At 32.7% G+C, this 27,796-nt stretch overlaps 1 protein-coding gene across 8 annotated transcripts in view; it reads right to left on the bottom strand.

The window, feature by feature from the left end:
* LOC145303489 (uncharacterized) overlaps positions 1–27,796 on the bottom strand; it is a 731,279-nt gene that overhangs the window by 451,513 nt on the left and 251,970 nt on the right. For 7 of the 8 annotated variants that reach the window (XM_080144908.1, XM_080144909.1, XM_080144911.1 and 4 more), the window contains 7 exons: positions 21,850–21,960; positions 19,655–19,765; positions 19,271–19,381; positions 16,702–16,812; positions 14,300–14,410; positions 9,936–10,046; positions 7,770–7,880 (listed from right to left, as the gene is read on the bottom strand). In XM_080144908.1, the coding sequence (XP_080001034.1) occupies positions 7,770–7,880; positions 9,936–10,046; positions 14,300–14,410; positions 16,702–16,812; positions 19,271–19,381; positions 19,655–19,765; positions 21,850–21,960 (777 nt within the window). The remainder of the gene's footprint in view (positions 1–7,769; positions 7,881–9,935; positions 10,047–14,299; positions 14,411–16,701; positions 16,813–19,270; positions 19,382–19,654; positions 19,766–21,849; positions 21,961–27,796) is intronic. The other variant, XM_080144915.1, reaches the window with a different exon arrangement.

The following is a 27,796-nucleotide window of genomic DNA, read 5'->3' as shown; positions in this document are numbered from 1 at the left end:
GGGAGTAAATTCCATTCTATAAGAGGAGGCTTATCGGGATAATATAAAGCTCAACAAATTTCAAATGTCGATAAAATCCTTTAGCATAAATCCCTTACATAGACAATGTACATCTTACATACGGATAAAATAGAACCACAAACCAACCACCCCTTACTTCCCCCTGAATCGTAAACACATAAATTACTTACATTATTTAAGACTATGATAGAAACCCTATACACTTTATATAGTACGCTCTTCCTTTATCTTAGAATTCAATATAGTTTCCCCTAACAACATCAAACATTTTATTTATTTCGTTCCTGATGATTCTTTCGCTAGACGTCGCATCCCCATTATGTTACCTAGCATCTTCTCTACTCTTCTGATGAGAAGCATTAGGCCCTAGTGGAATGGGGACAAAAATGGATGGTCACGTTCAATGTTGCCAAGACTAAACTTGTTTCCTTCAATAATTACAAAACCCTTCACCCTTCTTTACCAAAAATAGCAATGGCCAACGGCCTTTTATCCGAGAGTACATCTTTCAAACTCCTTGGCCTAACGTTCACAGGAAACATGAGTGTGAACAATGACATTGAAAGCTTTGCCAGAGCTGCTGCGAAGAAGGTAGGCTCTCTCTACCGTGTTAGAAAACTACTAACACCCGAAAGTATCCTGTACCTCTATAAGGCCACTATTCGACCATGTATAGAGTATTGCTGTCACATTTGAGCTGGTGCATCTGCTACTAGTCTCTTGCTCCTAGACAAGGTTCAAAGGAGGGCCGCCAATCTGATAGGCCCTGAACTGGCATTTAAGCATCAGCCTCTGTCCCATCGACGAAATGTTGCATCCCTCTGCCTGTTCTACAAGTATTTTTATGGTGAATGCTCTGACGAACTGCAAGCACTTGTGCCCCCACGACGTAGACACCCTCGACAAACCCGACAGGCTGCTAAATCCCACCCCCACACTGTAGAGATCCCTAGATGTAAAAGATCTTTCTACTCCAATAGTTTCTTCCCCAGAACCGTTAGACTTTGGAATTCCATTCCAGGTCTCTACTTCCCCAACTGTACTGACGTGCAGAAGTTCAAGTGTAACGTGAACCGACATCTTGCTGCCCAAATCCCTACATAGTAACCCAGTAGTTGTTGCCCCTGATAGTAGCCCCTACACCAAAGTGGCAATGTGCCTTGTTTGGGGTGAAAATGTAATTTTAAAAAAAGCTTCGAAACACCTTGGTATGAAGAGTCCCCTTTATCTTCCAAATAATTGTATGTATATCCTAATTAAATAAATGGTTAATTCTATATTTAATTATTATAATTAATCTAGGGATTATGGCCTAACGGTTAAGGCACCGGACTGTGGTAAACATGGTCTGGGGTTCGATCCCTAGAAACAGTTGAACTACGCTGACGAGAGGTAATGACCTCGAAACACGCGTGTACGTAGATTACTGTTTTAAAAATAATAAATAAATAAAAATGTTATATACGTCCAAACAAATTTAAAAGGGCGACTTTCTAAGTAAATAAAAAATAAATAAATAAATAAATTAAAAAATAAGCTTCGAGGCGAAGCCAATATTAAAACATATGTATCGCTTGAAAAAACAACAATAACAAAACCTATATATATATATATATATAATTATGATACATAATTTGGGCAGACAACGTCAACATTGTCCCAGCGAATAACCATACATCTAATTAATATTATCTCTATACATAAAAATTTGATTAAAGAACATAACTGTCCCTCTCCAATCTTAGACAGGTTCTCGTTGACAACATAAAAATTATACAACAGAAAAATAATATTAAAAAATTAAAAATTCTTGAAGCGTCAACACACTATAAATGATATCGCATTCGAGAAAAGCAGTAACGTTCTAAAATGGCTTGCGTAGATCGTATTGGACGGACTTTGTTAACGGTGTCCACGAACTTGCTGGTTTTGATACTCGAATTTTTAATCGACCTACATTTTAAATCGACTTTCATCGACTCTATATATTTTAACTTATCATCGCCGTTTAATGTATATTTTAGTCTTCACTTTTAATTCTCATTTTCGCTCCTTCGAACTCTTACTTCAATTCTTGATGATGATTCGTAGACGAATCGAAAGCGCTCGTGACAGCAACAATTATGGAACTTTTATTAATATTTTGGATTTTAATGCAAAAAAAGTTATACAGAAAATCGAAAAATTAAAAAAAAAACAGAATCGTAAAGCAAAGTGTCTCCGTTGCATTTAATGTTTTCTAGAATATATATATATATATATATATATATATATATATATATATATATATATATATATATATATATATAATTGTAATTCAATGAATTTTAAAAAAAACTCTCATTGAAATGAAATGAAGTGGTGGAGTTTCATATCAAAGAATTTTTATTATTCTAAGCAAGACAAAGAATGCTTTAGAAAATTAATCTCCTTAACCTATAGGGTTTCGATGTCTACCATCTCATCAGAGGAGAGGAAATATTAGCAAATAGTTATAAAGGTATGCACCCTATTTGCTAAAGTCAGTGAGACATGGAAAGTCAAAGTGAAAATAATGCATTTATCAGAAGTCCTGTATCAGGAGGATTTGTAGAAAAAGGATATGAAAGTTTTTTAGATCCAGCTTGCTTGGTAAAATCCATGTTATACGTTCTCTACATCCGTTTGGTGATAATGTCCAAGCTATATATTGGGTAATCCGCATAGCTGTGTAGATATCCGAATCGGGCAAGTGTTTGTATAAATTTGTTTGTGGGGCCAGCGATAATAATTCAAAGTCTGGTGGAAACCTTTTCATTAGAAGTCTATATTATTTTTAGTGGGGCGAAGTGTTAGGGAGAGTAGGCAGTGGTAAGTGGTAGGAAGTGGGGTGAAACATATGTGCATATTCATCCCCATATACACATGAACACACATATACATACATACATACACACATACACATACACAGACATATATATATATATACATATACACACATATGCATAAACATATATATATATATATATATATATACATACACACATACATACATATATATAAATAGATATCTCTTCAAATAGAATTCAAAGAATCATAAAGTTTGACCGGTCGCTTAATTGAGGTCAGGTCGTGTACTAGATATAGAGACTTAGTTCGGGAAAGGGAAGAGGAGGAGCAAGAAGAATATAGAGATAAGAACAAAAACAAAAATAAAGATAAAAATAAAATAAAAGGATGGGCCCAATACGTAAATGGAATAATTCTTTTTTTCCAGATTTTTCCTAGTTTCATCTCAAATCTCATTGTCAGTTTAAAATCGTATTTGTTCCGTCAACTCGTTATATATACTGCCCATGTACGTGTGTAACCTGACGTATATATATATATATATATATATATATATATATATATATATATATATATATATATATATATATAATACTAAAAGTCTATGGATCTTGTATGTTTGCAATCAGATTTCCGGTTTTCAACATCCGGTTGCGCATGCGTAAATAGCAACGTCTTCAATCCGTTATTCCGGAATTTTTATATCGCTTTTAATACAAACAATTTCATTTAATTTGATCAAATAGTTATTTATATATACAAATAATACATAGATTCATAGATAATTATAATATATATTATAAAATCTATTTATCTATGAATCTATTAATAATATGAAATATTACCCTATACAATTTATGGAAAGAAAACACCTCTCACTTTCCCTCTAATAGATTTCAACACTCCTACTCCCTCGGTTTTCGTTACGTACGCGAGAAATAGTTACGTGTATGTGTGAGAGACAGAAAAAGGGAGCGATGTAAAACTGGATAGAGTTATCCCCCTTAACTAATGCAGACCTTTTTACTAGAGGGCGTTATTACAAAAAAATTTCTTTTTCTTCTTCCCATGTTTTTTAAAGTCGTCTGCTTACATTTCCAAACGGAAAGCTGAATCGGTAAATGCACACATTTCTATTACATTAAATAGTGTTTTCCTTTACACAATGGGTACTGAATGTTTGCTTAAATTAAATGAAAAAAGTTACATTTTATTTTCATTTTCTATTTAAAAAGCCATTATTAACATGTGGAGAGTGTTTTTTTTATTATTCTGTACTTTCAACTAACAATTTCATTTAAAAGATGATATATCAAAATTTGAATTTAACTATAATAAGGATTATGATACCTGTTCAGTGCATAAGTATGACCAAACACTTATAATTCAGTAACTGTAATTTAAAAAAAATAACAATTATAATAAACAGAACGACTCATAGAAATCTATCTATATTCTTTTTTCATTTTAATATACTTTCATAGAAATGCTTCTGCTATGTAAAAAAAAACTATTTTCTTTATGCCACAAGTGTCACGCTCATACATGAATTCCATAGCTAATATAACGTACTGACCCAACGGGTCACGGGTGGTCTAGTATATATATATATATATATATATATATATATATATATATATATATATATATATATACATTATTATATTGTTTTTGTTTTAGCGATATGTTTTGAATCGAATCAATTATTTACGAAAGTGAATTTTTACCTAAATGCCAGTTGAGAATAATTTTCCATTTAACCAATTTGGTATTCCCATATGGGGAGCGGTATATATATATATATATATATATATATATATATATATATATATATATATATATATATATATATATATTATTTTTAAAATATAATTATCCACTGACACGTCTTTCGTCGCCTACGACTCATCAGAGTGGCTGAATCTAGCGAGATCCGAAATCGGGGCCCCGCGGTAATGAGCCTAAACCCCTAAACGCTCACCCATCTCGCACGACTGTCTGGATATATCGCGATTTACTTAGAAGTTGTTTTGTTTTTGTTTTAGCGATATGTTTTGAATGGATTCAATTATTTACGAAAGTGCATTTTACCTAAATGTGAATTGGGAATAATTTCCCCTTTAACCAATTTGGTATCCTCACATGGGGAGCGGTATATATATTATTTAAAAAAATATATAAAATTATATATATATATATATATATATATATATATATATATATATATATATATATATATATATTAGTGTTGGGACAATTGACTGGAATCGGAATCAGGAATTTTAACTTTGTGAGTATCGGAAAGGAAACGAAAAAATGTAGGCTTATTTTCGGATCAAGTAAAGAATAGATACCCTGTAGCAGAAGACGACGACTGTCGACGACCGGCTCACATTTTAAGTGACACCGGTGATTCGACCTTGACATTGGCACAAACACATGGTGTTGGTTGTTTGTAAACACGCCAAATAGCAGACATGGTCGAATAATTGCAAGCAAGATTTTTTTAAAACTCTATTTACAAAACCTTTGAAAATTTTATATATATATATATATATATATATATATATATATATATATATATATATACAAAACATTTTCATTAAGTAAGTAACAAAACGAACGTATTTAAATAAGATATTTAAATAAATGGGTGTCTTTCTGAGTGCGTTTTTAATACATTTACAGAACTTTTTAATAAACCTTAGAATAATAGTAATTATAGTAATTATAATAATAATAATAATAATAATAATAATAATAATAATAATAATAATAATAATAATAATAAAATAAATAAATAAATAAAGCTCAATCAAACTTATTAATGGCAGAAACAAATATAAAATAACTGAATTGGTCGGATTTTTGCGATCACCATCCAGATCAATAAAACAACTTAACAATTAACTAGCAATTTTTAAAAAATTAAATTAGCAATTAGTGGATTGGAAATTAATTGATATTGTTCTCTGACAACTAAAGCTTGTAGAATCCCTGCTGGTTGATTTACCCTTGTTCTAAATGTTTTTATCCAAAAAAATGCAAGGGTAAACACCTTTTCATCAGAGTGAAACATATTTGTAGCTATTGGCTGCTTTTGTTGTCAGAATAATTATTATGATGATATATAGTATTGTATTTAGGTATCTAAGAACACAATACATGAATTGTAATTTTGGTTTTGGAGCCATGAGTAACCCCAGTAAATTATGGATGGATGGCAGATGTAGGTTAAACCCATGGGTATATAATCAGCTTTAAGATTAAAAATATAATTTAAATTCTTAATTTGTTAAATAAGCTATCATAGCCTTTTCTGTATCTGTTTGATTAAATTACTTAATAAATCATAGACGCTTTTTAGTATTTACTAGACTTGAAACATCAAACGGTCCTAGTTGTCTCCCTTTAACTGTTATAAGTACCTACAAAGATCTTTTTTCCACAATTTTTTCAACTAATTTTTGGAAAATTAATAACGTGATGGATTATCTTCCTTCCTAGTTAGGTTTTCCCAACTGTCGAGGACCACAATAGATTAGAACGAAAGAGAATAATAAAATATTAAATAATAAAAAATAGAATAGGATCCCTAACTTGAAATATTGTATGAGGATTAAATAAATATAAGGTAATGTCATTCTTTATTTCCCTATTTAATAAAATATTAACCTAAAACTGGTCTTAAATCTATGTAATAAGATAGTCGATATTTTGTAAACATTGAAGCCACCATTGGGCGAATACGAAACTAAAAATAACCGTAACGTTATAGCTAGGTTGTTCTGGCCATATTATAAATATAAAAATAAAAATAAAAAATTAAAAAAAAAATTAATTATGTGAAATAAAGAAATATAGAAATCTGATTTAGGAATTAAATGAATAGTATTTTATTAAAAGATATTAAATGGCTACGGGTTTTTGTGGAAACTTCTTATGAAAGGTTTTTAAATAAGGATACGAAAATTAGGTGATATATTAATATTTTAATAAGCTCTTGACAAAGGATGCGTTCAGGATAAAGGTTTTCGCATCCTTCATTTCCTTTAAGGGAAATTTCTTTAAATCATGTTCTATTGTTAAGTGTTTTTTTTTTCAAGAAGTCTTAAGAAAGGCTGGTTATGTGAAAATTTTCAAATGCCATAATGCTTGAAATTGTCCAACCGGTCTTGAAACAATTGTTACAATGAAATACACTTTTTGTTGCTACCAATTCCTATTTTGAAGTCTTGGTTTTGTTAATACAGTATATACATACATATATATATATATATATATATATATATATATATATATATATATATATATGTATACATATACAGCGTGACCCTCAAAAAACGGGCCCCAACTCTAATTACGCCCCGTTTCTTAGTGTTTTGTTCGAATGAAATGAAACTTTGGTCATAACTAGTTTATTATATTCAAAACATTACATTAAAACGTAAGGGTCTTTGGCCTTTTTTCTCCGTTCTACAGTATATGTTCTAGATGGCCTCCATTTAGCTTTTGTTTTTTGTTTTTTTGGTCACCCTATATACATATGTAAATATAGATATATATAAATATATATGATTGCGTATATATATATATATATATATATATATATATATATATATATATATATATATATATATATATAAGTAAATGTATATAGTTTCGCTACTGGTTCACTGCTAATAGACTGAGTTACCGTTCAAGAGAAACATACAAGATTTTAGTTTATCAGGATCTTTCATTGCTAAAATTATAAATAAATGTTTGCAGGGAATAACTGTTAATTTTAAAACAAACTAATTTGTATAACAAACTCAAATAGTAAATAAAATAATCAATTAATTCTGAGGATATTCGTTATGATAAATAAACTATTGTTCGAGTTAACACTGCATTTCTCTAAGATTCATTATACTCACCAGTTTGACAGTCAACTCCTTTGAATCCGGGTTTGCAGGTACATACGTAATCTTTGTCTTTGTTCGTACAGACGGCACCATTTTTGCACGGTTTAAGACCACAAGGGTTCGCTGGAACAATCAAATAAAAAATACGTTTTTAAATAACGAAAGTCATTTTATGTTTTCATAATAAGTGTCGCCTAGGAAAAGTGAAAACCGAAGCAACTCATGCGCCTTCCCTTGAATTCTATAATAAATGTCAATTGAAATTTCGACCTGTTTTGAATATGAATTATTATGCTTATTTAGACCACAAGGGTCAGCTTCAAAATGAAACACAAAATGGTATATGTGCTTTGATTACAAAAAGCATTTTATGGTTTTACAACATACGAACGAGACATGCCTACCCAGAAAAAATTAAGAATCCAAGAAACGCCTTCGCTCACTCCTAAACCCCATACTAATTGTCAACCGAAACGTAAACTATCTATGAGTATAAATTATTGTGTTTATTAAGTAATAAAATTATAAATAATTAAAAGCATTTAAACATTCGTATTATTTCATAATTGAGAAAGAGCATTCTTGCAGTAACATTTGTACATAGTCATTTTTTTTTATTTTGTAGATTATTAGGAACTTTAACTAATTATTTCTATATGTAAACATTGGAAGGAAGATACTATTTTATATGATTAAATGCATTCGTAAATATAGTAATTTTTTTGTAAAAGAATGATGTAGTTTGATTGAAACATTGTGTGTAGTGTGTAAGAAGTTAAGTTTTGTAGGCAGTTATCAAAGTGCACAGATCAAATGATATTTACACGCAAACTCTTCGGCTGTATCACATCACCTTAGTTTGGTAGGCAAATAATACCTTAATAAGTGGTCAAGAGTTGAGTTCTATTTCGACAGTCGGCGTTTCTTACTACTGAGATGTAAGCGAGACTATCCATTTCATATGAATTACAAATCTGGGCAGTCAGATTTCTCAGGTACATGGAGACATAAAGGATGCTAAGAATAAGGGGACAGATTTATAAGGGCATTCAAATTGGGGAGTGGTGCTGCAAGATATTTGTTTATATAGGATTTAAATCTCTGCACATTAGTATTCATTACGAGGCAAGTAATAGGTTCAGACAGCTAACTAGCTGCTGCTGCTGCTGCTGCTGCTGCTGCTGCTTGACACGTAGTGTGGCGATTTCTTGTTTATTTACGTACAGAGACTGAAGACAGGTTAGTCTTAATATGTAGTCAATCACACGTAATGACACGAAGATGATTTTAAATGATTGTTTAACGACAATCCTCTTTATTAGGTTTATCAGGAAATGAGAAAAGAATGTGTGAAAGGGAGTAGGAGTTAAAAGAGTGGGAGGCAGAGATAATTGAGTTCTTTTGTTCTTAACTAATTACTAATTTATCAAGGCTAAAAATACTCGAGGTTAATGAAAGAGATAGATTAACAGTCAGGTTATGAGCAATACTATGAGGGATTGAAAATATTCACATACGACCCGCTCAAAAAAGAGCCGACCCAGAAAAAACAATCCCCCCCTCATTTAGAAATGAATGTGAAGACTAAAAGGAAAAATAAGGGAAAGCAGTATTTACGAGGTTACCGGAAGTGAAGCTAAGTTCAAAAGGAATGAAGAATAAGAAGTGTCTAAAAATATAAACTTATGCTCGATTAAGGTAAAAAAAAAAAGAAAAAAGCTGTTGGGGAAGTTTTTTTTTATGCATATCTTAAGATGGATATTTGTGTATTATTTTTATTCTGAAAAGGAAACTTTTATTCATAATTGCTGATGGGCCTAGTCATAAATTAACTTAAAGATAAAAAGAGTCATCCTTATTTGAGTTCTACCATATGCATTTTATGGTGTTTTGCATCAAAGGATGAGGACTTATTACTGTGAGAGTTGTAACTTCTACTTTCACATTGAAATTATGAAGCAAAGAGAAAAGTGCTGGAAGATAATAAACCAAGCAGTTAATTTTAATGAAAATAAAGTTATACAAAGTTAATTAAATAGGAATTATTTTCAAATTATTCATATAATCAGAATATTAGAAATAAATGCTTGAAAAAGAATAAAAAACAAACTTATTTAAGTTAAAAATTAGTGATGAATAACAATTGTCCATAAAAGGACATGTTAATATTAGACTCACGTGTAACGCAGGTGTCTCCCATGAATCCAGGTTTGCATGTGCAAATAAACTTGGTTCCATCATTTTTACATTTGGCTCCATTCTTGCAAGGCTTCAGGCCACAAGGATTGGCTGAATGAAATAAAATATTCAAGTAATAAAATGAATTTATATATATATATATATATATATATATATATATATATATATATATATATATATATATATATATATATATATATGCAAATTAGGTTTTTCTATTATTATGGAAAACCAACAATTTTTAAGTTATTTCGACCCGAAACTATCTAGTTGAAACAATTCATTCCAACTCTGTATAATCTAATAGATAAAAGAAAATTATGAAATTTGGGAGGCACTAAACAATATTTACTATATTCGGTACCTTTTTTTTTTTAAACGACAGCAGAATAACAAAAAATTATATATTTATTCGCCAATTTAACATCTATTTTGTTTCACTGTTTTCAATCGTATTCTATAGTTAGCCACAAGTTTTTCACTCTAATCCCCCGTTACTTTATCCCATCTTTCCTTGTATAATTCCTCTAATTGCTTGATATTTTTGAACCTTCAAGTTCTCAATTGGATTCAAGTCATTCTCCTGACTTGAATCCAATTGAGAGTATTAATACTATTATTTTCACACAATTCCTTTGTAAGTTATGCGAGATGTTCAAGACTTTCGACCAGATTTCTGAAAATTATTCTCTAGAACCTCCTTGTATATGCTACTATTTATTCTACCATTGATAACTTGTAACTCACCAGCGCCTTTAGATGGAAAGCATCCCCATGTCATCATGGAACCATTCCCAAACTTAACTTTGAGGATGTTATTGTGTTTGTTAAAAGCTGTGCTATTTTTTCGCCAACCACTTGTCACTGTTTCTTCTGAATAGTTCAACTTTCGTTTGATCTGACTTGATTACCTTTTCCTAAAATTATATACATTTCTTTTAATAAGCTTCGACAAACTTTAATCGGTCTTTGGCATGTTTGGTTTTCACTAAAGGCACTTTTCTTGGTGATCTTCAATGAAAGCCTGTACGGTATAGAGTTTTTCCAATCAAATCCCTGACAGCACTCTTAAGATCAGTTTTAATTTCAGAACGAATAATAAAATTGTTTTGTTTTTTTTCACATTTCTGCTGATCCACCTTTAAATGCTCTCATTTATTTTTGTCAGTTTTTTTTATTTCTTGGAAGGTTTTCTGTACCGTCGCTATACTTCTTATACTTTTTGATGATATGTCATATTGTATTTAATGCGAGATTAATTTCTTTGCTATTTTTTTCGATAACCTTGTCCTCCTTTGTGACGTTTAATGGTTTCATCTCGCATATCTTTGCATAATTCTTTTTTTTTTCCATTTTTAATCCTTCAATATCAGAATGCACATCAAAGAGTCAGATGCTCGTAAACAATTGTGTTCTTCTCTGATTGGTCAGAGGTAATATTCCAATACTATCAAAAAATTGAATATTTAGAGTCTTTTAAAATACAAAGTTTCGATTTGAAATTTGAAAAAAGTTTCATGTATTCAATACTTTTGCATAGGGTAATATTGAAGTTTGATTAAAAAAGGATTCAATCATGGGTTTTTAATTTTCCTTCTACATACAACTAAAACAACTTTACGAGATATTACTTATCAAATATCAGAGAGAATAGCGGACATAAACTAGAGTTATAATAGAAAATAACATGTATTCAATAATAATTATGAGTGCCACTGCAGATTTCCAGTATTTACTTCAACAATGCTCAATAAGGGAGTAAACAGTAGTAGTAGTAGTAGTAGTAGGAGGAGGAGGAGGAGGAGGAGCAGGAGGAGGAGTATGAAAGATATATATATATGAAAATTAAGCTTTAAATAAATGTTCATTGTTGTTTATAAGTTGGCCAGCCCTATGTTTGAGAGAAGTTCAGCTATTGCAAATGAAAATATAAGCCCATGGAAGAGAAATAACAAGGGATCTGATTATTAGTGTACTAGACTAATCAATTCTACGATATATAAAAACAATCAATTACAATCCTGTACAGATGAAACATGGGTGCGTCTGTGTAGCATAATTACACAGATATATTTTCATTTTTTTTTACTCACGTTAACCCCTTACAAAGCATATCGCTACTTGGGTATACAGGGCTACCATTTGGGCCCATGTCTAGGAAAGATTGACAAGATGTTGGTTTACATTACATTTAAACTTCTGCATATCAGTACAGTCAGGGAAGCAGGTAGCAGGAAAGGAATTCCAAAGTCTAGAAACTATTAGAGTAGAAAACTTTCTGGCATTTAGGTGCCTCAACTCTGAGGGGATGAGATTTTGTTGCTAAGCTGGTTTGTCTAGTATATGTACATGGAGGAGGCACAAATGTAACGAGTTCATCAGAGCACATTCTGTTAAAATATTTCTAACAGGCACAAAGGTGCAACATTGCGGCGATTGACAGGAGTTTGAGCTTAGTTAACAAAGTGAGACCTATTAGACTGAACACTCTTTTTTTGAGCCCTATCTAAGAGGGAGAGGCTAGTGCTAGATGCACCAGCCCAGATGTGGCAACAATACTCGATGCATCGGCGAATGGTGACCTTGTACAGGTACAGGATATTCTCAGGTGTGAGTGGTTTTCTAGCTCGGTAGAGAGAATCCACCTTCTTTGCAGCAGCTTCCACTACAGTCTGGAGGTCATTTTCTAACGATTCTGCCATTGTCTTAGATTTATGTACATCCGTTCTACCCTCGTGCATATTATAGCGTTGTATCATCAGCAAATATACCCATCTCAGACACAATATTGTCAGAGAGGTCGTTTATGAATATCAAGAATAATAGTAGTCCAAGGATCGATTCCTTCCACATTAATACAACTACAATATATAAACGCTTGGATCAAAGAACACCACAACCAACTTTTTTTTGTGGAAATCGCTCTAGGCAAGGCATAACGCCACTTGAGCTAAAAAAATACTGCTTCAAGGTCAGACACTAGTCACTAATAGGTGTTGATAGATTTGGAACCAGAAACAGCAATTCTTCACCCTTTTTCAGAAACATCGCCCATCGAATCTGAGGACTAAAAGACAAAATAGAAATGAGGCTGCCAAAAATAAACCTAACATTTGCTTTCTACTCCCTTTAATACAAGCATTCTAACTGATTAACGGACTTATCTTAGTCTTTTTGCTTGGATCAAAGTATGGTATACTACACTTGATATTTTCTGTCCAAAATCAGTGAGGGAAAGACTCTTTCTTTGCAAGTTTTACATTTGTCTCCATCCACAGTGTCTCTTTTTGGAGAGCTGGATTTTTTACTGCGTAAAAAATTGTCCTTGAGTCTGCTCTCGTGGGGAGACAGATAAATAGGTTCGTCGCTACTTGATAGAAAAATCTTAAAATTCCATAGTTACTATCAAGTGGGTGCAAACGTTTTTGCCATTTTAAAATTTCATGTTAAAAATGAAAACTGTGTTTTGTATTCATAACAAAAACTGGATTCCATTCCTCGTTTTAATTTCTTAGGTTTTGGTGTGAGACATGAATCTAATTTAGGTAAAATTTTCGCTCTTGACGTTAACTGAAGGTCATCTAACTGGTTTTGTTGGTTGGTTATTTGGTTGTTTTGTTTTACGGCATATCAACCCTTTTCAGGTTATTTAATGCCGAATCTGGTGATTTTGAAGAACGATTTTTTAATATAGTATATAAACTTAAAAATCGTATTCGATTTAACCCATAGTTGGGAGCCTAACAGGTGCTACCACTCCGGGTCAGAGTGAACCTGGGAGCAATGGCAATTAAATGGTGGCTCCACACTCCCTAAGGCCTGCAAGCTGGGGCCCTCACCATCGGACATAGTGTAAGGTCATATCCAGGACCTAACTGGTTTTGTATTCCGCAAAATAAGTGATAATGTGATGGAGCTAGGTCAAACGAATATGGAGGATGAGGGCAAAAATATCCCAACTAAATTCTCCTGGGAGATCTTTGGTTAGTAGTAATGTGTGCGAACGAACACTATAATGATAGCAGATGAACTCCTTTCTATTAAATTTAAAACGGATCAATATGGACGAGAATACTGAAAAAAAATATGAATCTTGCTTTAATAATCTGAAAGAAAAAGTTATAAAATAATCTTTGTGAGATGTTTAATAACAATACGCATAAAATAAATTACAATGTCTTAAAATCCCTCTACCCTGAAAGGGCAGAATCTTTCGCATCGACAGGATAGAAATGACCAATTGATTCGAAATAAATAAATAATCTACATTTAACCGTTGACATGATTTTGTGATTTAGAGACAATATTATCGTAAATTACGTATGAACATCCGTTATACTTACGTTCAACACACGTCAATCCCATGAATTCAGCAGTACAGACACATTTGTATTTTTCACCCACGTTTATACATTTGGCGCCGTTCTTGCATGGATTAAGTCCGCATGGATTTGCTATGAATATAAAAGACACTTCAGGTTATTTATCCTATTCATTAATTTAACGCATGCTCATACGTATAATTTATATTTGACAGTTACATAATCACATTTTCGGAATTTAATAATAGCAATATTTATTTTATTTGTTTAGAGTGTAAGCGCATATTTGCTCATGCAGACGACTTCCCGCTTCGATATTGGCCTATACTGAAGGCATCAAGAATATTTTTTTGTCAATATCATCTAATGGTTCCGTGTTTTTTTATGAAGTTTTATGAATTATTTTTTAACAACTGCACATTTTATTTTTCTATTGCGGTTTATCTTATTTATTATATATGAAAAAAAAAATCACAATTTGGAAAATGTTTGGTAAGTATTAATTCATTTTTTTATTCCATTTATTTAATTTATTTTAACTTATTACATTTATGTAAAAAATATTTTCATTATTATTTCTATAAATAAGCATATTTAATTTATTCAAGTTAATATAGGGATGATTTTTGAAATTGTAGTATCAATTTTTTTAAAGTAAACACATTTAATTTATCTAATTTATTATATTTATAAAATTCTTTTTGTTTTCAGTATTTCTGTAAATAAGCATATTTAATTTATTTGATTTAATGTAGTGATGGTTTTTGAAATTTTAATATCAATTATCTTTTTTTAATAAACATATTTAATTTATTTACTTTATTATATTTATAAAATTCTTTTTGTTTTCAGTATTTCTGTAAATAAACATATTTAATTTATTTGATTTATAAAATTCTTTTTAATTTCAGCATAAATTATTTTGTAGATTAACATATTTAATTTATTTAAATTTATAAAAAATATGTTTACATTAATATTTCTATAAATAAACATATTTAATTTATTTAACTTTATGATATTTATAAAAAATTCCTTTAGTATTATTTTTATAAATAAATATATTTGATTTATATTATACTATTTAGAACAAAAAGTTTACTGCTAAAAATCGCATCCATATTTCGCTACCTAACACCTCCCTTCGCTTCTGATGTTTCAAATCGATCAATAAATCTATATACACCAGTTTATATTTATCTATTATCAATATATTTTTGTCTTATATATAAATATAATTTGTTTCTTGCTAATAGAGTCAAAGATGACTTCATTGCTGGGTTAGAATCTCTAGACCTGCAGTACACTGACGATTATTGAAAGGATTAAACACTAGTTCATGTAGGTATTAAAAAAAATATTATAGTAAAGTATATATATATATATATATATATATATATATATATATATATATATATATATTCATATCGGTGTATTTAGAGTGGCACCTTCATTTTCAAGTGATGTGAATATAAGCAGTCCTAGGTTTTACCCACAATACCGCTACCACTGCCATCTCCAATCCATATCGCCCATGTTCCTACCCATCCAATGAAATGGCTACTTATCTCTTCCATCCTAACCTCTCTCTAAATAACCTCCACTCTGCTTCCATAACATGTTCTAGCTCTTTCTACGTTTTTCTACACTTAACAGTGCGACAAAACACATAATTGCTTGCAAAGTGTTAAAAAAATATTCACAAACAAATTAAACGTTTTGTTTGTACTAGAAAGAGAATAGTACTTTCTTTTTCTTTTTTTTTTAGATTAGATGGATACACAGTTTAATAAACCGTGCTCTTTTAACAGCGTCCTTAAATTGTAATTTCATCTTCGTTACCATCAAGACATACATTGAAATGACACAAACTAGATATGTGCGTCGATTGCTTCGCAAATAAAGATCTTTCTTAATCTACATAATAAAAGTGAACGTACATGTGTCTGACCTGATTGTCAGTATGAAAAAGAGAGTTTGTGTGGATCGGAATAAATAAGAAAGTAGTAAAAACGTAACAGGCAGGATAGGGACTGCTGCTGCTGCTTTCAAAGTTTGATATCAGTCAACAATTCAAAATTCGGTTTTTAGATGACAGCAACAGCTGCTGCTGCTTCGAATACTCGATATTAACAAATAATTATTTCAAATGTCCGAAAAGTGTAACATTTCTCTGGTAGTAGTAGTAGTAGTAGTAGTAGTAGTAGTAGTAGTAGTAGTAGTAGTAGTGTTTGACTGAATGGCAGGGAGATTAAGTTTGGGGTAGAAATAGCAATAGTTTTGTTTTCTTTTTGCTATTGATTAAATTAATTTCATTGATTTAAAGGTGCGAATAGGAATTAACTTGAGGACGAAACCAACTAGTTATGAACATATGTTTTAATAATTAAACTGCATTCAATAAATGTAAATTAACAACTTACGTTTAACGCAGGTTTTGCCCATGAAACCAGCTTTGCATATGCACCTGAAAGTGTCTTCGACATCGTAACATGTGGCGCCGTTCTTGCATGGATTCAGTCCACAAGCATTTACTGCAGAAGAAATTAATTGACGTTCATTTCAATTCCTAAAAGTCTCAAAAATTTTAATCCAAAATAAAAAATAAATAAATAAAATAAAACAAAGAAAAACAAAAACAACCATAACATGGGTTTATGATGTTTCAGAAGAGAAAAGAAAATGAACAATTCGAAATGATGTTAACACTATTGGTAATCGAGGAATAACGATTCGATTTTAAAGGAGACCGTTTTGAATATTGATGTGGACGGTCGCAAAACAATAACTGTTGGTTGAGTATCGCTCATTCATTTTCGTATGATTTTTGTTGGCATTCATTTCCCCCGATATCTTTCTAGTTAATTATTTCTATTATTTACATGAAGGACAACGTGAAGGTTGCCAATATTTCTAAGTGAAAGTGACTATGTGGAACGAACTGGATTCGAACTTGACGCCTCCAGTTTGCCAATCCATGTCGTTAACTACTTAGTCACCGACAGCTCCCCATTGTTAGTGTTAAGGAATAATTATAATGAAACATAGTACAATTGTTTTTACAAACATTTGTTTATTAAAATCATCAAATTGCTTTGATCTACAAAAAAGTCATAATACTTTAAAATATTATATTATTTAACCTTTCTTCGATTGCCTTGAACACTAGTCAAATCAATACAGTGCCTAAATATAAACACGAACGTTCTGGATGTTGTATAGATTTTCTGATACTTAGAGTTCAGCATAGCATAGTTACTTAGCACTAGACCCAAATTGGAACATGACGGTAGCTAAGTGGTTAACGACACGGACTGATAATCTGGGTGTACCAAGTTCGAATCTAGTTCATCCCAAATAAACTTTCACTTAGGATGTTTGCAACCTTCACAAATACCATTTTTGTAAGTACTCGTTGTTTTTTTTAAAAGAGAATTCTAACTAGAAAGATATCTAAGAAACGAATGTCAACAATAAACATCTGAGTTATACGAAATGAATGAATGATTAATTAGACCAAAACTAAAACACTGTCTAGTCATTCTCTCTGCCACATTATATTACATAATTTCCAGAGAGCGACATCCTTTTCACTACGTCACTTCGTTGACCTACATTTTGTGCCTCTTCCTCATCATCAGTTTAACTTTTGCTTTACATGTCATGCATTGCACGTCTTTTAAGAAATTGACTTCAAAAGTAACTTTTCTTTGTCTAGGTCTTTATTCACTTCTCTTATCCTCAGGATCATTTTTGTCACTTCTTTCCATTTTTACCACCTATGCACTGAAACTGCTACCTTAACTGTTCTACACCAGCAATCAAATATTATTACACTTAGTATACGTCTTCGGTAGTGCTGTCATAAAGAGATGGGATAATTTTCATTGTTTGTGATCTGAAGTACCTTCATCTGTAAGGGAATACCGATAAGGGCTTAGATCATTGGTATCCTGAACGATAAATGCTCTTCTAGTGTCCTGGTAACCCCATTCTATGAACTCGACCTTGTCCCACCTCATGTTTTCATGGAAAGAGAAGAATAACCAACATGTAATCTATATTCTGTTGTTAGCTCCTTCGCGAAATTGTTTTACTTTGTATGCCCCCCCCCTTGCACTTTATTTATGAGGGACGTTCTAAAAGTAATGCCTTCTATTTTTTTTACTCTCTCTAAGGACAAATCTGGCTAATGCAGGTAGAAGAACAAATCAGGGCTCAAGTATTTTCTGGGGCGGTGGAACGATTCAACAATTTTTTTCAACAACTTTTGCAACAGATTTGATGTAAATGTGGTCGTAGGAGTAATCTTCAACTTATGGCCAGATGCTTTTCCGAACTGATATATCGCACACGCACGCACACAAACGTATCTCAATTACGCACCGGTTATCTGCCCTTGTGATTTCCGATTTGTCCGACAGGTGGCGTTCTCTACTCTCTCTCTCTCTCTCTCTCTCTCTCTCTCTCTCTCTCTCTCTCTCTCTCTCTCTCTCATTCAAACCGTCCATGTAGTGGGACGCACATTTTCCGTTTGCCTTGGCAGGGAAATACTTACGTTCAAGATAAAACATACGTACATTCTTTTTCAAGGTAAGAATGAATACACGTGTTTATTAACGAAGTCTCGCGTACACAATGAACATTCAACTCTAGTGATTATACACAATGAACATTCAACTCTAGTGATTATGCACAATAAACAACACGCGCAACGAACACTTTCAACTTCATGCATGCGCGTTCGTATATACATATCTATACATATGCACACGTATACACAAACACTCTCATATTGCTCTTACATATGTCAAGTTAAATAAAACGTATATATTGTAACTCTGTTTTAAAGGGTTTCCTTTTCATGACCTTTGACCTTCAACGTAACAGCCTCTACGAAATACTGAACACGCTCTCCACAGCTCGGTAACGCCGCTCTGAAACTAATGGTACCCCCTACAAGCTATTCATTGACAGCATTAGAAAACTTACTTTCAGAGCAGACGTCTCCTTTAAATCCTGGCTTGCATTTACAAAGGAATTTCGTTCCCCTATTAAAGCATTCGGCCCCGTTTTCACATGGCTTCAGTCCACATGGGTTGGCTGCATGAAAAAAAGTAAATTATTGCAATTAAAATATGGTAAATATATAATCAAATTACATACGATTACAAGATATAACGTTATCCATAATCTTTAAGATTATTGAAAAATAATCACACTTAATACTCTTAGCACTAACCAATGAAATGCCTAAAACACAGATTATTTTTCATCAAATTACTTTTTTAAGTATTCAGTAGTAGTAGTAGTAGTAGTAGTAGTAGTATATAAATAAATAAAGAATAAAAATAGAATTACATCACAAACACTTACGTTCAACACAGGTCAATCCCATGAAACCTGGTTTACAAACACATTTGAATTCATCTCCACGTTCAATACATTTACCGTCATTCTTGCAAGGCTTGCGTCCGCATGGGTTTGCTATGAAAATAAAAATGACATCATTGTAGTGTTAAATTATTAGCAGGTGACATCAATATCTTATTGATAAGGGGATAAAGATTAGAGACGTATTACCTAACCCTCCTTCCACTAAAGTCAGACACAAGGTCAGATACAATTTTAAGAAGCTAGTGAACTGGTATATGTCCTATAAAAATGCCTGCACAGCCCAATCGACATTCTCTGGCAGTAGCATCTGAGATGATTATCGATAAACTAACCCCTTTCTCAAAGAGAAGGTAAAAGCCTGGGAGGATGGGCCAATTAGGAATCAACAGAACTATACCAAATTCCAAGAGCAACAAAGCTATTGTCTGACTGATTTGTATCATAATTCTAGACATTTTTAAGGTTTGAATATCAATCAAAGTTGACTGGAACATAGCAAACGAATTTTCACTACGAAAGAAATGTAACCAGTGCATCTAGTGTAGTGCTGTCTTTGATGTACTAGTAGCTGTAGCAGTTTCTCTGTGCGGTAACCAGCAAGGTGTAATAATATTCTTTGGCGTTTAAATATTTTCTTAATTTTATTTTTCTTAAAAACTAACAAAGTATGCAGTCTTCTTACCGCTCCAAAGTTGTGTACAGTTGTTGTTTCACAACGTTTCGCCCAATTATTCCTCTGGCCTTCGTCAGGTGGTAACCGTGATGGAATAGGAACTCTGAATCTCCTAACTGCATTCTCAGCAATTACTGCCATCCATAGTTGTTGTCGTCTCACCACGTTTTAGCCAAGTAAGCCTCTGGCCGGCTTTGGGTAGGATTGAAACCACTATCTGATGAAGGCCAGAGAAATAGTTGTCCGAAACATTGTTAAAGAACGACTAAGAAAGATTCGGATAATAGTCCGCAATAAATAAATCTCAATAATGAACTCCAGTTAAATAATATATATATATATATATATATATATATATATATATATATATATATATATATATATATATATATATATATATATACCATTCGGTATGGACCCGACCATGCAAGATCAGATAATAAATAAACGTGGATTTATAAGACCAAAAAATCCAACCTTGATCACCTTCGGAGCCCGTGGCACAGTGGATAGAGACGTTGAATCTTTATGGTTCCAGGTGAGAATTGTCTGAAGATAGCGGTGTCAATCCTACCCAAAAGCCAGAGGCTTACATGACCAAAACGCGGTGAGACGACAACGACTATGGATGGCAGTAATTGCTGAGAATGCAGTTAGGAGATTCGGAGTTCCTATCCCATCGCGTTTACCACTTGACAAAGGCCGGAGGAATAATTGGCCGAAACGTCGTGAAACAACAACTAAGAAAGATGAGGATAATAGTCCGCAATAAATAAAATTAATAAATAATACTCATCTCAATAATGAATTCCAATTGAATAAGAAATATTCTTTTCGTTGTGGCAAAGAAAATACAATGAAGACTTGAAGAAAATTAAAAACCCCGCCCCTAAAAAACCGCCCCTAAAAAAACCTCGCCCCTAAAAAAAAAAAAACCCGCCCCTAAAAAATACGCATTGTAAGGTAAGCTTATTCTTTGAATAACGAATAACTGATTATCAAACAAACATTTATTTCGTTTTCTTATGGTTATACTTTCATTAAAAACTTTTCTAATTTTTGATCACGTGATTACGTGATCTTCTTTATTTAAACACCCTTTTTATTCATGTATAGGTTCTTTTGATTTTTTGCCATAGTTTAATTAATTATTAGGTTATAAAGACAGCATATTCTTTTCCTTGTTTTGATTCTAAGGTACATATATCCATTGATATCTTACATATATTTTTATGTAGAGTGATATGGTTGATTAATTGTTGGCTCATGGTTTTAACAGATTGTCTTGTTTTTCATAAACTACCCTGAACATTCCGACAATAACTCAGTCCTAATTCTGCATATATCAAATTATCTTACGTCATAATTGTTTCATAAGTACCCTTTTACTAAACAACGAAGATTGCACCTCACATCCTGTGTAGTCACTTGATTAAAACAAGCAAGCGAACATCTATACTTCATAGTCCATATTATTGCCAAGTAATATAAAAATACTTACGTTCAACACAAGTTTTTCCTTTGAAATCAGCTGTGCAGATGCATTTGAAAGTCTTATCATCATTAAAACAACGTGCTCCATTCTTGCAAGGTTTAAGGCCACATGGATTAACTGAAAAAAAAAGGATAAAGTTTTAGTCGGATATAAGTGTTGCATATCCCAATGATAAGCTTTCATATTGACGACCACAGCAAGAGACACCGTCAAAATGAACAATAAAGAAACAAAAAGACAAGAATAGAAGAGTAAAGTGAGAAGAGAAACAGCTCCATGAGCAATCCATAAGAACTAGAAGAGAAGAAAATGACAAAATTACCTGGACATGGCTGAAAAGGGACACTTGAACAGTGAAATGGAATCATAATTGACAGTTGCACAGAACAATGCGATTAGAACTAAGTACCTTAAATCTAAAATAGTTAAAAATAAGAAAACAGTAAATGTAGATTATATGGACAAAGATATGAAACGGTGGATCATATAATAAGTGAATGCAGCAAAGTAACCCCGAAAGAATACAAGAACAACTAAGATGACGTGGGAAAACAGTACACTGGGAACTAGATAAACGACTGGATTTTAAACATGTAAACAATTAGTACAGATATAAATTGGAGATAGTGTAATATTGTGACTCTTTGGCTGCGATCATAGCGTAGTATCTGTGTTAACTGTGGCAGGCAGGGCCAAGGGTTAAAATATTGATAATAATAATAATAATAATAATAATAATAATAATAATAATAATAATAATAATAATAATGATTCGAACGACGGCGGGTCGCTGGATCGATTATTATAATTAGAAAAATAAACAATTAGATTGGGAAAAAATGATTGACAGCTGAAACAATAATATCGCTACAAAGGGATCTGACAATCGAAAATAGATGTAAACATGATTTAAGGTTTGCATAAACAATAACTAGATTGAGGTTACATCAGCTGTTGGTTTTAGACACGTAATGAGATGTAGATTTGGGGAGATTTTAGTCAGTCGTTAGCTGTACATCAGAGAGAATGGACGGCTGGAGGGAGAGTTGGTCTCTTCATGACGTAGGGAGCGACGTTTCCTCAGGTAGCCAAGATGTAAAAACATTGTAATCTTTGAAGATGTCGGCCGAAATCATAAAAATAAATGTTTGTATATAATTCAGGTATGTGTTGTGTTATTTACAGCTGTTAAAAAGAATTGCTTGTCTACAACTGTTTCGATACGTCCACGTCAATCATTTTCTGTTAGAACTGTTGCATAAATGTTAAAATGTACACACTAGACGGTCAACTAAATGATGCGATGTATATACATACACGCACTTACACGTATATGAATATACAGATAAAATATAAACTGGTGTGGAACATATTCATATACACACACACAATGTAACATACCCCGTTTTGGTGGCATATATAACAGTAGTACAGGAAAATGAAACCAAAAAATCGTTTGTTACATGGAAGTACAAACCTCATTCAAGCTAGGAGACCAGACGTCATAATAATTAGCAAAAAAGAAAGAAACTACCAAATTGTTTATTTTGCTGTTCCAGCTGACCACAGGGTAAAAGATGTAGAAAAACGAAGCAAACACATAAAGTTTACCAGAGAACTGAACAGAATATAGAACATGAAGAAAATCAATAAAAACACTAGAAACAGTCTCGGAAAACCTTGTAAAAAAGACTAGGAGAAATTGAAATAAAGGGAAAGACTGGGACTACATAACAAGCAGCAATTATTAAAAAAAAAACAGCTGAAATCTTAATGAAAATCCTCAAATACGGAAACCAACTCACATAAACTACACACTAATCAGCTACATAGAAATATGACAGAAGTTAAAAAATGATGGATGAAATATCATACGAAACCAAGGAAACTGAAACTATATGAAGACTTATAAAGTGTTTGTAAAGGATGGAAAGACTAAAGAGGATATCACTAATAGGACCTCCACTATGAACAGTACTGGAAGAGAAATCAATGGTAAGCAGATGTAGTGATAATGCAAAATCAAAGGTTATCGAAAGAGGTAAAGAGTGTTGGAAATCTGTGAAGAATTGTTGTAACTCCGATTCGAGTGAACATCAGCAGTTATTAATGATAACCTGTGTGAAAATTCCTACTGAGTAAATAATAATAATAATAATAATAATAATAATAATAATAATAATAAGAAGAAGAAGAAGAAGAAGAAGAAGAAGAAGAAGAAGAAGAAGAAGAAGAAGTCAGGATATTCAAATGCAATTCGAAATGGAAAGTGTGCACCACTGTGATAAAAAAGGGAAAACTGGAAACATTGGAGGGCATTGAACTGCCCAATCAAGAGAAGATGAGGGCATTTGACGAACATGATACGTACAAATATTTGGACTTTCTAGAAGCAGACATCGTTAAATCAGCAGAAATCAAATAAAAGATCAGAAAAGAATACTTGAGAGGTACAAGTAAACTCTTATAAACAAAGTTATATAGTAAGAATTAAACTCTTATAAACAAAGCTATATGTAAGAATTTAATAAAAGGAATAAACATCTGGACAGTATCAGCAATATCAGTAATTATGCTGTTGTTGATATTGAGATTGATTCGTCTATAAGGCCGTCCATTGATCGTACCTTCAATAGGAAAAGGTTTAACGGCTGATTAAGATGGGCTTCATAGCTTCTAATATGACATTCTATGGGTGCTATCTTTGGTATGTCCCCAAATGATGCTATTAAGGAGATTACTGATTGACCTCTTGCTTAAATAGACACGTTTATTCCTCATCATAATTGAAATTATGAGATGAGGAAACTAATTACAATGCACAATACATTACACCCCATAATTGATGCTCTCCGACTCTACGTGGAAATGAACGAACCTGTGGGGGGGGGGGAACTTGTAAAAGATTGCGCATGAGATACAATAAAACACTTGGAAGAATATATAACTCAGAACAGCGAAAGACTGATCACCATTAAAATACAGGGAACAACGAAACTAGAAACAAAAAGGAAAAAAAATGCGAAGAGAAACAGCTACATAAACGATTCATAAGAACGACAAAGAAGAGAATATCTATTAGATAGAGCTAAGAAAAAGACACATGAACAGAGACATTGAATTGCTAACAGTTGCACAGAACAACACGATTAGAACAAACTATTAGGTTGACGAGAAAGTTTTTGCAGAATTTTTATTTTAGATTTCAAATGATGTATTTTCAAATAAGTTTTTGTTAAAATACCTTTACTTTATATATCGTCTTTCGTTCAATCTAATCGTTTAAATTACAATCGTTTTAAAGCAATTTTTTTCAGAACGTTGTACTGCCGGATGGCAAAAACGAAATTCGCACAATTTTCTTTTTAATTCAAGCTTGACCGAAAAGCTGCTGATACAGTTCGTGATATCAATGAAAGACTTGGTTCAGGAACGACTACTGAACACACAGCACGATGGTGGTTTAAGAAATTCCGTGGCGGTCACAAGAGCCTTAAAGATGATGAGCATAGTGGTCGGCCATCGGATGTTGACAACGCTCAATTAAGAGTCATAGTCAAAGCCAATCCATGCACAACTGTTCGAGAATTTACTTCTGAATTAGACGTAACATGCACAACGATTTCTAACCACTTGAGAGAGATTGGAAAGACAAAAAAATCTTGATAAATGGGTCCCTCATAAATTGAACAACAACAAAAAAACGCTGTTATGAAGTGTCATCGTTCCTTCTTTTATGCAACAAGCATGACCCGTTTCTCGACTGAGTTGTGACTTGTGATGAAAAATGGGTTCTTTACAACAACCTGCGACCCTCAGCTCAGTGATTAGACACCGACGAAGCTCCACAACACTTTCCAAAGCCAAAGTTACACCAAAAGAAGGTCATGTTGACTGTTTGGTGGTCTGTGACTGGTTGCATTCATTACAGTTGTTTTTAATGTGAAATACTGTCAACAAATGGATGAAATGCATCAGAAACTTCAACAACGACCCCCAGCATTAGTCAACAGAAATTCTCCTCCACAACAATACCCAACCGCACGTTGCTAAACCGACCATGCAGAAGTTGAACGAATTGGGCTACAAAGCTCTGCCACATCTGCCATACCCTCCAGATCTCTCACCTACCGACTACCACTTTTTCAAACCTTGACAACTTTTCATATGAGAAATGTCTCCAAAACCTAAGTGATATAAAAAAAAACGCCTTCAACGACTTCATCGCCATCAGAAGGCAAAATTTTTATGTTACTGGCATAAATACACTTGTTTTGCATTGGCAAAAGTGTATTGATTCTGATGGTGCTTATTTCGATCAATAAATTTTTGTTCAAGCAATGATATGTTCATCTGAATTTAAAAGTTAAAAACTGCAAGAACTTTCTTTTTAACATGATACATTAAAGCAAAAATAGATAAACCCTAGAAAAACAGCAAATATAGACTCTGCAGACAAAGAGACGTAGCAGTAAGCCATATCAGCTAATCAAGCGAATAAGTCCAAAAATAATACAAGAACAAACACGGGGAAGCATGGGGAAAGCAGTACACTGGAAACTCTGATGGATGTTCCAAACCACAGATAGTACTGGAAAATAAAATCACAAAATCTTTTGTAATATGGAAGTGAAAACAGATAAATTAACACAAGTAAGGAAACCGGACGTAATAATAATTAACAAGAAGGAAAGAAACTGCCAAATTATAGATTTTGCATTTCTGGCAGATCCAGAGTGAAGATCAAACCAAAAGAAAAAAAAGAAGCAAATATATAAAACTTGTCAGATTACTGACAGGTATATAAACTATAAATAAAGACAATATATTATCAATTATTGTGTGAGCAAATTGACTAGGGGATATTGGAATCAAGGGGCTGATTGAGACTGTCAGATTACTGATTTATAAACTATAAATAAAGACAATATATTATCAATTATTGTGGGAGCAAATTGACATGGGGAAATTGGAATCAAGGGCTGATTGAGACTATACAGTGAACGACGTTAATGAAATCTTAAGGAAACCCCTTGAATGTGTAATCTCACCCACAAACTACAAATACTAACTAGCCACATCGGAACTTCAACAGAAGTAAAACATAAAGATGGAAGAAGCACCACATGAACCCCAAAAAACTAAAAATGCAAGAAATCTTAGAAATTGCACCACCCCCCTAAAAAACATCACTAGCCCTGACTGGTACCATGCAAAATCGCTGGGAAGAGTCAAGGTTGATGGAAGGACCGAGAAGAGAAAACTGTCCATAACTCCACTTGATGAGTACAAATAGTGCTAGGGTCTTGGGAAGGCTACTTGCCATCCAATTTCCAGTAAAGACCAATGATTATTGCTAGCAGGAAATCAATGGTAAACCGCTGTTGCAATAATACAAAGTCATTTGCAAAGGTTATCGAGAGAGAGATGGAGAGAAGTGGATATCTGGAGAGACTTGTTGTCACCCAGCCCCCAGGAAACACCACCGGTTATCATCAGTGTGTAATCTCTGGTGATGGCCTCTGTGAGAACTCCTAGTGAGTGCAACTAATAATCGATGGTCGTAAATGGTCAAGGAGGATTGAACGACCGAGCAGGAAGAACTCCAACCAGAACTCAACTGGAATCTTGGGTAGGTTATGTAATCAAAACGATTATTGTGATAACTCAAAAGTATTTAACAGTAATTATTTGTAGAAGGATGAGCCATCCATCCATCTATCTGTCCATCTTTCTCTCTCCCACATGTACGAAAGTGACCTGTCGCTCTGATGTTTTCTGTAATTATTCTTCTCTTTATCATTGCCCTTTTTTTTATAAACATTGACGTCCGAGTGGGTTTATTAGCAGGCAAATAGAACCTAGGTTCCCGGCGTAAAGTAAAGTAAGAACATCTCTCACATTGCGACTTAATTCTTTAGGGATAAATGGTTGATCTAAGAAATACTGTATC

Source organism: Euprymna scolopes, chromosome 19, assembly GCF_053919585.1.
Source record: "Euprymna scolopes isolate OS-2025 chromosome 19, ASM5391958v1, whole genome shotgun sequence".
In the NCBI taxonomy this organism is placed as follows: Eukaryota; Metazoa; Mollusca; class Cephalopoda; order Sepiida; family Sepiolidae; genus Euprymna; species Euprymna scolopes.
The sequence above is the reverse complement of the archived record's forward strand: the minus strand, read 5'-3'. Positions and strand labels throughout refer to the sequence as shown.